General features: G+C 38.7%; 2 protein-coding genes across 3 annotated transcripts; one reads left to right on the forward strand and one right to left on the reverse strand.

Annotated features, from left to right (window-relative positions):
* Positions 1 to 211: 211 nt before the first annotated feature.
* LOC104213866 (benzaldehyde dehydrogenase, mitochondrial-like) lies at positions 212 to 9,773 on the forward strand. Of its 2 annotated transcripts, XM_070167629.1 has the most exons (10): positions 212 to 267; positions 6,573 to 6,715; positions 7,052 to 7,205; positions 7,317 to 7,546; positions 7,790 to 7,876; positions 8,312 to 8,485; positions 8,562 to 8,699; positions 8,947 to 9,084; positions 9,193 to 9,254; positions 9,338 to 9,773. In XM_070167629.1, exons 2-10 carry the CDS (start codon positions 6,578 to 6,580, stop codon positions 9,609 to 9,611), a joined length of 1,395 nt encoding a protein of 464 aa, XP_070023730.1. In that variant the 5' UTR covers positions 212 to 267; positions 6,573 to 6,577; the 3' UTR covers positions 9,612 to 9,773. The 2 variants fall into 2 exon arrangements, with proteins under 2 accessions (XP_070023730.1, XP_070023729.1); XM_070167628.1 differs by lacking the exon at positions 212 to 267 and having other exon boundaries at positions 6,563 to 6,715.
* Positions 9,774 to 10,069: 296 nt separating this feature from the next.
* LOC138882215 (probable serine/threonine-protein kinase At1g01540) lies at positions 10,070 to 10,871 on the reverse strand. The gene is made up of 3 exons (XM_070162707.1): positions 10,839 to 10,871; positions 10,364 to 10,624; positions 10,070 to 10,279 (listed from the first exon to the last, which is right to left on the reverse strand). The coding sequence occupies exons 1-3, from the start codon at positions 10,869 to 10,871 to the stop codon at positions 10,070 to 10,072; spliced, it is 504 nt and encodes a 167-aa protein (XP_070018808.1).
* Positions 10,872 to 11,872: the final 1,001 nt, after the last annotated feature.

Below are 11,872 nucleotides of genomic sequence, written 5' to 3' on the forward strand. Positions count from 1 at the left end.
CAATTGGATTACGTGTAACTAGTTTGACACATAGACACTGCCTTACACTTTCAATTGCCACATCGCTCGTTTTGCATGCGCGCGCAACGCATTTTTCTCAGCGAATTTTGCCTATGCCCTAATTTCTTAAACTGTGCTTATCCCCTTCTACTTCTGAATTCATCAACAAATTTTAAGTGATCTCTTGCTGTCAGTTGCATGCTATGGCTACTCTACGGTTCTCTTCTCTGCTGGTTTCTTCCTTTCTTCCTGCTTTTCGCTCTTCAGGTATATACCTCTTTACCTTTGTTTATGCACAAAGTAATTTTTTTTTATTAGTATTGCCTCCATTTGATTTCAGTATCTAACTTATCTACACTTTTATGTGTTACGTAACCTATTATAGCAATTAGCAAGTTGTCTGTTTTTTTAGGTGACAAACTTTATTTATTAATTTGAATAGTTACGTGTAGTTATCTTTTAAAATATATGATAGTATAAAAATCATGTTATAGTGTGTAGAAGTTGTGTCGAGGGTCTATCGGAAACAACCTCTCTACTCCTCACGAGGAGTAGGGGAAGGTCTGCGTACATACTACCCTCCCTAGGCCCCACTCGTGGGATCTCACTGGGCCGTTGTTGTTATAGTGCGTAGAAGTTAAACTGTGGATCTTATGTGTCTTTGACCGAGCAAAGTTTAAGAAAGCAAATTTTGAACAATAAGTGAAATATGTAGTCCTATAATACACCCAAAGTACATGTGGTCTTGCCATGTCAATTCCTGTTAGATTATTTTCCTATAGGGATAAAACAGAAATCTTAAGATTAAAGAGTTTCTAGATATCCAAAGGAATCATTTTTTCGACTGAAAATGGAACAAAGGAGTAGTCCATTTCTAACCAAAAGAGTTGCTTTCACCTGGGTTTTTAGTGTCTTGATGATTAAACAAACTAAGTTTGACTTAAATTCATCTGCTTATATTCTCTTTTATCTATTCTGATTTATAGGTTTGAGATTTCAATCTAAAGGTAGATACTTTGAGTACTCAAAAAATGGTATCAGAAGTTTTAGTAGCGCCGTGGTGCATGAAGAGCCAATCACTCCACCTGTTGAAGTTAAATATAAGCAGCTTCTAATTAATGGACAGTTTGTAGATGCAGCCTCAGGTTGACCTTTCTGATGATGTCCATCTCATTGAAGAAGTATTAGGCATGTGCCTAATAAGAGTTTTCTTTGGTTTGGTAGCCAACCTTGTTGACTTGGTTTGGTTGGTAGCCAACCTTGTTGAATTAGTTTGGTTTGGTAGCCAACTTTGTTGAATTGTGAAAAGTGTGTGTAAATTGTCAAATATTGTAGGCTTTAGAGGGTGAAGCTTTGGCTATAAAAGGAGAGCTTCAACTCTCATTTCTACACACCAACAAAGAGAGAAAGAAAGAGTGAGGTTTCACAGACAAGGTATAAGAAAATAGTCTGTGAGGAAAATAGAGAGAGAGCGATATTGTAGTGAGGTGGGAATATCAAAAGAGGGTTATTTCTTTTGAGTGTTGTAGTGGTCTTTGGAGTATTTACCTCCGACCTACAAAGTTGTAAAATTCCTTACTATAGTGATATCAGTTGCTCCTCTCGGGGTCGTGGTTTTTTTTCCCTTATTCAGAAGGGTTTTCCACGTAAAAATTTTGGTGTCATTGTTACTCTTTTATTCTTGTTAATTACCGTATCTCGGTGCTACATTATTATTCCGCTTTATTACCGTGAATATTATTTTGGTAAGGGGTTTATTCCCAACAACTGGTATCAGAGCACAGGTTCTGCTCATTCACTGAAATACTATTCACTGTCGGTAGTACTATACTTGGTGAAAAATAAAAATGTCCGGAGTAAAGTACGAGGTAGCAAAATTCAACGGAGATAACGGTTTCTCAACATGGCAAAGAAGGATGAGAGATCTGCTCATCCAACAAGGATTACACAAGGTTCTAGATGTTGATTCCAAAAAGCCTGATACCATGAAAGCTGAGGATTGGGCTGACTTGGATGAAAGAGCTGCTAGTGCAATCAGGTTGCACTTATCAGATGATGTGGTAAATAACATCATTGATGAAGACACTGCACGTGGAATTTGGACAAGGTTGGAAAGCCTATACATGTCCAAAACGCTGACAAATAAATTGTACCTGAAGAAGCAGTTATACGCCCTACACATGAGTGAAGGTACGAATTTTTTGTCACATTTAAATGTGTTTAACGGACTAATCACACAGCTTGCCAACCTCGGAGTGAAAATCGAGGAAGAAGATAAAGCCATCTTGCTATTGAACTCGTTGCCATCTTCGTACGATAATTTGGCAACAACCATCCTGCACGGTAAGACTACTATTGAGTTGAAAGATGTCACATCGGCTCTTCTACTCAATGAGAAGATGAGAAAGAAGCCTGAAAATCAAGGACAGACTCTCATCACAGAAGGTAGAGGCAGGAGTTATCAAAGGAGTTCGAACAACTATGGTAGATCCGGAGCTCGTGGGAAGTCAAAGAACCGATCCAAATCAAGAGTCAGAAATTGCTACAACTGTAATCAACCAGGTCACTTCAAAAGAGATTGCCCAAATCCAAGGAAGGGCAAAGGTGAAACCAGTGGCCAGAAGAATGACGACAACACAGCCGCCATGGTGCAAAATAATGATAATGTTGTCCTCTTTATAAATGAGGAAGAGGAATGCATGCACCTGTCAGGTCCAGAGTCGGAATGGGTGGTTGACACAGCGGCATCTCACCATGCCACACCGGTAAGAGATCTTTTTTGCAGATATGTAGCAGGTGATTTCGGCACAGTGAAAATGGGTAACACAAGTTACTCAAAGATTGCGGGGATTGGTGACATTTGTATCAAGACAAATGTCGGATGCACATTGGTTCTAAAGGATGTGCGGCATGTACCTGATTTACGGATGAACTTGATCTCGGGAATTGCTTTAGACCGAGATGGATACGAGAGCTATTTTGCAAATCAAAAGTGGAGACTCACTAAGGGATCATTGGTGATTGCAAAGGGAGTTGCTCGTGGCACGTTGTACAGGACAAATGCAGAAATATGCCAAGGTGAATTGAACGCGGCACAAGATGAGATTTCTGTAGATTTATGGCACAAAAGAATGGGTCATATGAGCGAGAAGGGATTGCAGATTCTTGCCAAGAAATCACTCATTTCTTATGCCAAAGGTACAACTGTAAAACCTTGTGACTACTGTTTATTTGGTAAGCAGCATAGAGTCTCATTTCAGACATCGTCTGAAAGAAAATTGAATATACTTGATTTAGTATATTCTGATGTTTGCGGCCCAATGGAAATTGAATCAATGGGCGGTAACAAATATTTTGTTACTTTTATTGATGATGCTTCACGAAAATTATGGGTTTATATTTTGAAAACCAAAGATCAGGTGTTTCAAGTTTTCCAGAAGTTTCATGCTCTAGTAGAAAGGGAGACGGGTCGAAAGCTAAAGCGTCTCCGAAGTGACAATGGAGGTGAGTACACTTCAAGGGAATTTGAAGAGTATTGTTCAAGTCATGGGATCAGACATGAAAAGACAGTTCCTGGAACCCCACAGCACAATGGCGTAGCCGAGAGGATGAACCGCACCATTGTGGAGAAGGTGAGAAGCATGCTCAGAATGGCTAAACTGCCTAAGTCATTCTGGGGTGAAGCAGTTCAGACAGCCTGTTACCTGATCAATAGGAGTCCATCAGTTCCGTTGGCGTTTGAAATCCCAGAGAGAGTCTGGACCAACAAGGAGGTGTCCTACTCGCATCTGAAGGTGTTCGGTTGCAGAGCTTTTGCACATGTACCAAAAGAGCAGAGAACAAAGCTGGATGATAAATCTATTCCCTGCATATTTATCGGATATGGAGATGAAGAGTTCGGGTACAGACTGTGGGATCCTTGTAAAGAAGAAGGTCATCAGAAGTAGAGATGTAGTCTTCCGAGAAAGTGAAGTTGGAACTGCTGCTGATATGTCAGAAAAGGCGAAGAATGGTATAATTCCTAACTTTGTTACTATTCCTTCTACTTCTAACAATCCCACAAGTGCAGAAAGTACGACCGACGAGGTTGCCGAGCAGGGGGAGCAACCTGGTGAGGTTATTGAGCAGGGGGAGCAACTTGATGAAGGTGTCGAGGAAGTGGAGCACCCCACTCAGGGAGAAGAACAACCTCAACCTCTGAGGAGATCAGAGAGGCCAAGGGTAGAGTCACGCAGGTACCCTTCCACAGAGTATGTCCTCATCAGTGATGAGGGGGAGCCAGAAAGTCTTAAGGAGGTGTTGTCCCATCCAGAAAAGAACCAGTGGATGAAAGCTATGCAAGAAGAGATGGAATCTCTCCAGAAAAATGGCACATACAAGCTGGTTGAACTTCCAAAGGGTAAAAGACCACTCAAATGCAAATGGGTCTTTAAACTCAAGAAAGATGGAGATGGCAAGCTGGTCAGATACAAAGCTCGATTGGTGGTTAAAGGCTTCGAACAGAAGAAAGGTATTGATTTTGACGAAATTTTCTCCCCCGTTGTTAAAATGACTTCTATTCGAACAATTTTGAGCTTAGCAGCTAGCCTAGATCTTGAAGTGGAGCAGTTGGATGTGAAAACTGCATTTCTTCATGGAGATTTGGAAGAGGAGATTTATATGGAGCAACCAGAAGGATTTGAAGTAGCTGGAAAGAAACACATGGTGTGCAAATTGAATAAGAGTCTTTATGGATTGAAGCAGGCACCAAGGCAGTGGTACATGAAGTTTGATTCATTCATGAAAAGTCAAACATACCTAAAGACCTATTCTGATCCATGTGTATACTTCAAAAGATTTTCTGAGAATAACTTTATTATATTGTTGTTGTATGTGGATGACATGTTAATTGTAGGAAAAGACAAGGGGTTGATAGCAAAGTTGAAAGGAGATCTGTCCAAGTCATTTGATATGAAGGACTTGGGCCCAGCACAACAAATTCTAGGGATGAAGATAGTTCGAGAGAGAACAAGTAGAAAGTTGTGGCTATCTCAGGAGAAGTACATTGAACGTGTACTAGAACGCTTCAACATGAAGAATGCTAAGCCAGTCAGCACACCTCTTGCTGGTCATCTAAAGTTGAGTAAGAAGATGTGTCCTACAACAGTGGAGGAGAAAGGGAACATGGCTAAAGTTCCTTATGCTTCAGCAGTCGGAAGCTTGATGTATGCAATGGTATGTACTAGACCTGATATTGCTCACGCAGTTGGTGTTGTCAGCAGGTTTCTTGAAAATCCTGGAAAGGAACATTGGGAAGCAGTCAAGTGGATACTCAGGTACCTGAGAGGTACCACGGGAGATTGTTTGTGCTTTGGAGGATCTGATCCAATCTTGAAGGGCTATACAGATGCTGATATGGCAGGTGACATTGACAACAGAAAATCTACTACTGGATATTTATTTACATTTTCAGGGGGAGCTATATCATGGCAGTCTAAGTTGCAGAAGTGCGTTGCACTTTCAACAACTGAAGCAGAGTACATTGCCGCTACAGAAACTGGCAAGGAGATGATATGGCTCAAGCGATTCCTTCAAGAGCTTGGATTGCATCAGAAGGAGTATGTCGTCTATTGTGACAGTCAAAGTGCAATAGACCTTAGCAAGAACTCTATGTACCATGCAAGGACCAAACACATTGATGTGAGATATCATTGGATTCGAGAAATGGTAGATGATGAATCTCTAAAAGTCTTGAAGATTTCTACAAGTGAGAATCCCGCAGATATGCTGACCAAGGTGGTACCAAGGAACAAGTTCGAGCTATGCAAAGAACTTGTCGGCATGCACTCAAACTAGAAGACAGTGCTACCTCCTCTAGATGAATGAGACTGGAGGGGGAGATTGATGATGTCCATCTCATTGAAGAAGTATTAGGCATGTGCCTAATAAGAGTTTTCTTTGGTTTGGTAGCCAACCTTGTTGACTTGGTTTGGTTGGTAGCCAACCTTGTTGAATTAGTTTGGTTTGGTAGCCAACTTTGTTGAATTGTGAAAAGTGTGTGTAAATTGTCAAATATTGTAGGCTTTAGAGGGTGAAGCTTTGGCTATAAAAGGAGAGCTTCAACTCTCATTTCTACACACCAACAAAGAGAGAAAGAAAGAGTGAGGTTTCACAGACAAGGTATAAGAAAATAGTCTGTGAGGAAAATAGAGAGAGAGCGATATTGTAGTGAGGTGGGAATATCAAAAGAGGGTTATTTCTTTTGAGTGTTGTAGTGGTCTTTGGAGTATTTACCTCCGACCTACAAAGTTGTAAAATTCCTTACTATAGTGATATCAGTTGCTCCTCTCGGGGTCGTGGTTTTTTTTCCCTTATTCAGAAGGGTTTTCCACGTAAAAATCTTGGTGTCATTATTACTCTTTTATTCTTGTTAATTACCGTATCTCGGTGCTACATTATTATTCCGCTTTATTACCGTGAATATTATTTTGGTAAGGGGTTTATTCCCAACACTTTCATCTCTTAAAATCTTTCATTTCAAATGTTCTTTTAAAGTTGCTTCAAGAGTAACATGGAGAATACTATGTCTTCAGGAAAGATGTTTCCTACATATGACCCTAGGACAGGGGATGTCATTACTATGGTTGCGGAGGCCGACACTGAAGATGTCAATCGTGCAGTCTCTGCTGCTCGTAAAGCATTTGATGAAGGACCATGGCCTAAAATGTCTGCTTATGTAAGGACACATATAGTAACTGGGCCTTCTTATCTTTCTCGATCCTCTTCCTTGCTCCCAACAGACAAAGGCGGATTCAGTATTTAAATTTGATGTGTTCAACCTTTAAGGTTCTTACTATTTGACGCATTGAGTTCTGAAATTTTGGGCAAAATTTTATATTTTCTAACATTCTAGTAAATTTTCAAATATCTATCCATGTTCTGTGTCGAAAATGACGGGTTCAGTTACACCAATCAAATCTATTGTCCATCCACCTTTGCCAATAGTTGCTGCTTGTTTAGATGCCTTGTCTTACTTAAGTGTTAATTTGTTAAATGAATAATTTTTTTTCAGGAAAGATCATGTATAATGTTGCGTTTTGCTGATTTTCTTGAGAAGCACGGTGATGAACTTGCAGCACTTGAGACTTGGGACAATGGAAAGCCTTACGAACAAGCTGCAAATGAAGAAATACCAATGCTTATACGTCTTTTCAGATACTATGCTGGTTAAGAAAATTAAAATGGCGTTATATTTTCTCTGTTTATAGTAAAATTCTGATGTTTGCTGAAATCACCCGTATACTTTTCCAAGTTTTTCCATGTACATTCTTTTTCAGGTTGGGCTGATAAGATTCATGGTCTTACAGCTCCTGCTGACAGTTTGCACCATGTTCAGATCTTGCATGAGCCGATTGGTGTTGCAGGGCAGATAATACCCTGGAATTTTCCTCTATTAATGTTTGCATGGAAAGTTGGGCCCGCACTCGCTTGTGGCAATACTGTTGTACTAAAACCTGCAGAACAGACCCCACTCTCTGCCCTCTATGTGTCAAAGTTATTCCACGAGGTATGTACCTAGGATAACTGTACATTTGGTCTGCACTTGGTCTTGTCGTCACAGAACCTTTTAAGTTATAATTCTAAAGAATGCGGAGTCGTATTGTCATTGTGTTTATTGTGATCTATTTATTTACAAATTCAGCAGTTTCACATCTATAATCGAAAACTTTCCCACAGTTGGTGCAGCTCAACGTGAAGATATTCTCCATCCATACAAGATGATAGCATGTTTTTTGTGCTTCAATGACAGGTTGGACTTCCCCCTGGAGTCTTGAATGTCATACCTGGCTTTGGTAGTGCAGGTGCTGCTCTTGCCAGTCATATGGATGTCGATAAGGTATTTTAAGTTTTGGCTTTGTTCCTGAAATTGCCTTATGAGCCTATAATATACTAATGAATGGACACACAACCTTGATTATAGCCTCTCGTTAGAGAGTTCAGTCCACATGTAGGATAAGTGAAGAGAATTATACTATCTTTTTCTTCTAACTCAACAAAAAAAAAGGTTATGCATCCTGATGTCCTTTCAGCTTTTGTATTTCATGTTCACTTTTGTTGATATTGTTGTGATGTGTAAAGTTTTTTAATGAATATTCGGGAATAGGTGAGGGAGAATGAAGAGAACTGACATCTTCTTTTTTCTTCACTTTAAACAGCTTGGCCCTTGATATTACTTCTTGCATATTATGGTGTCGTTTTTTCAGAATTTTTTATTTATCTGTGATGCCTAAAATGCAATGTATCTCTACATCACTCATTTTTGTGTCTACAGCTTGCTTTTACAGGGTCCACAGAAACTGGTCAAGCAGTACTAAGTGCAGCTGCAAAGAGCAACCTAAAGCCAGTGACTTTGGAACTCGGAGGAAAATCTCCTTTCATCATTTGTGAAGATGCAGACATTGATAAAGCTGTTGAGTTGGCTCATTCTGCGGTTTTCTTTAATCAGGTAGCAGAGTTCCACCCTCGGAAAATTGTGACTTCTGGTGCTTGCTCTGGAAAAAATAATTTTCAAATATTTGCAGGGACAATGTTGCTGCGCTGGATCACGGACTTTTGTACATGAAAGAGTATATGATGAATTTGTAGAGAAAGCCAAGGCCCGTGCTTTAAAACGTGTAGTTGGCGACCCTTTCAAGAAGGGAGTTGAACAAGGTCCTCAGGTACCATTCTTCCTGTAATAAAAAAATAGAATGATTTAATAAACCCTCTTAAGGACAAGAGGAATAATATATCCTTACCAATTTGGTAGTAGCCAACTTTTCAGGGAAAGAGTTTGCCACTGGTACCTTTGTTATTTCCTTTTCATCATATTACATATAAACTTAAATAACGAAGTTTAATAATAATCGTGAACTTTTATTTGCATTTCTGAAGTAGCTGTAACGCGGCCTTTTCTTGTATGAATAGATTGATACCGAGCAATTTGAGAAGATCCTTAAGTACATAGAGTCTGGTATTGAAAGCGGGGCTACTCTCGAGTCTGGAGGGGAAAAATTGGGTTCCAAGGGCTTCTATGTCCAACCTACTGTCTTCTCAAATGTCCAGGTACAACTACCATTGCCCATAAGATATATCCATACATAAAGTAAAAAGACGAATATGATAGCGATGGCATCGAATGGTTTAGTTTAAAATTATTTTTCAACCATTTAGGACAACATGCTGATTGCCAAAGATGAGATATTTGGACCAGTGCAGTCCCTCTTGAAATTCAAGTAAGAGTACATTTCATCTTTACGTTTTCTAGCTGTTCTTTTATTTCGTTTATCAATTCTGAACCTGACCTTGAAACATTCAGGGATCTTGAAGAGGTCATTCGAAGGGCAAACTCGACACATTATGGTTTGGCGGCGGGTGTTTTTACCCAGAACATAGACGTAGCCAATACAATATCTCGAGCCCTTAGAGTAGGGACAGTGTGGGTTAACTGCTTTAACATCTTTGATGCTGCCATTCCCTTTGGTGGGTATAAGATGAGTGGACACGGAAGAGAAAAGGGAGTTTACAGCCTCAATAACTACTTGCAGGTCAAAGCTGTTGTTACCCCTCTGAAGAATCCTGCATGGATGTAGTTTTCTTTAGAAGAATTAACCTAAACAACCGCCCACCCAACCGCTTAAATTAAAAATAGCCGACGGATGTTGTAAAATATGTATAATCCATGTACAACGTGTGTATAACCATGTAAAATTAGCGAATATATATATATATCGGTTAGGAAAAGTAAACAGTGAATTCAATCTGCTATTTGTGTAAAGTTCCTTTTCCTTTTCTGTTTTGTGGTGGCACTTTTGTAGATATTTTGCAACGTACAATCTTTTTTAACGCCACTTGTATTACTTTTTTGGATAAGTTGCAACATGCAATCTTTGTTTTTGTATTTTCTTTTGTATGCTTAGGCTGACCTAATACAACATGCAATCCTGTTTTCGTGAGATCTTTTTATACTTTTGTAGATAAGATGTGAAATACAATCTTGTTTTCTGTGAGATCGTTTGCCTTTGTGCAACTGATGAATTTTCATATTTTCCTAACCATCCAACATGTTTGCCCTGGCTGGTATAGCTAGTTCGTCTTCCAGCTTGTCAACAACTTTCTCAATGAAGGGTCTATTTTGCTTTGGTTCAATGCATGAAATAGCTAACTCCAATGTGAGCTGGAAAGCCTCTGTTGAGTAATCTCCATAATGTTTTGGATCAACAAATTCCGTTGCCCGTTTTTCCCGCATCAGCGATTTCGCCTGAAATGACAGGTATTTATCAACATCCGGTTATTTTGTTATGATTAATTAATGATACATTCATGAAAAGGGATAGTTGTTTACAATTTTGTCCAATGTTGTTGCTTGCTCCATGTTCATATTGATAGCTTTCCTCCCAGAGAAGATCTGCAGTAGTACTACTCTCAAACTGTATACATCACCTGCTGAATTTACACGATGATTCGTTTCATATTCAGGATTGACATAACCAAAAGTGCCTCTCACTTCTGAGATCATGTAGGATTCACCAATGTCTATCACCTTGGACAGTCCGAAGTCAGAAAGCTTAGCTTCAAAATTCTGTCCTAGGAGTATGTTTGTAGGCTGTGGATATAAGGTGAGCAAGCGAACAATGTCCAAATTTAAGACCTTTAAAGCTAGCTATTTACACTGACAGTTTAAACTATTTCTACTAGGTTACTAATTAATGCTTATCATAGAGATTTATCTGTGATTACCTTATAAGTGACATGATTGTGTAAATTCAACAGTAAAGGTCAGGTCCTATAAATATAGAACAAAGTTAATAGTTGTTAACCTGCTGTCCCCTCACCAATGTAGTTTGATTCATTTAGATTGTTTGTAGCAGACTAGACCTCCTCAATGGAGACTTCCACACTAGAATCTTTTGGCATTGCCAAATCTGTAGCTGCCAATTAATTTATCTACCTTTTTAGTCTGTTATACACAACATGTTCAAAAGTTGCAAAAATGAAAGAAAAGAAAGTGGCGGCTATTTTTTAGGTAACCTGATAGCGACTATCTGGAGAGGTACATTACCAAATTTCTTATTAGATGCATCTACTTGCCAAATTCTTGTACTTGATAGTATACTTGTAAATTTCTTATCAAATTCTAGTACTTGTAAGTGTTTGACCAAAAAGTGTTAAACATTTTTGTTAAACTAATTAAGTAAATGATAATAGGTAAATTCTAGTTAAATATAATAAGTCCTAGATCCAAGATTGATGGGTAGTAATAACCTAGAAATCACATTCAAAGCTATTAAAAACCAAAAGGAGATTTAGTGATATTCTTGTGAATAAATGAGGGAATGAGGACAAACAATAAATATGATGAATATAAAGAGAATAATTCACCCAAATGTATAACAAGGTGGATGATGTTGAATATGTCAAAACATCCCACATCGGTTGGGGAGAAAATTGGGTGGGAATTTCACCTATAAAAATAGGCCTAATATTTAAGATTTAAGCACACCTCTCATTTGCCTTCTTATCTTCTTAAGGCATTTGTATCTTCTCTCTTTAGTATTATTTCACTTGTATTTTTGGAGTGGAATAAAATATTGGTTGTGTCCGAGGAAGTAGGCAAAATTGACCGAACATCGTAAATTCTGGTGTTCCTTTTATTGTTGCTTTATTGTCTTATTTATTATTTGGTAGCTGTCATAATTTTTGGTATAGTTGTTGTGACTCATTCACACTATATATATTTGGCTTCCGCAACAGATGATTCCCCCTCTGACAATGATGTAAGATAACCAAACGTGGGAATATGAAATACTTTATTGAACAACACATCCAATCCAATCTTGTATAAAGATAAAGT

Source organism: Nicotiana sylvestris, chromosome 2, assembly GCF_000393655.2.
Source record: "Nicotiana sylvestris chromosome 2, ASM39365v2, whole genome shotgun sequence".
In the NCBI taxonomy this organism is placed as follows: Eukaryota; Viridiplantae; Streptophyta; class Magnoliopsida; order Solanales; family Solanaceae; genus Nicotiana; species Nicotiana sylvestris.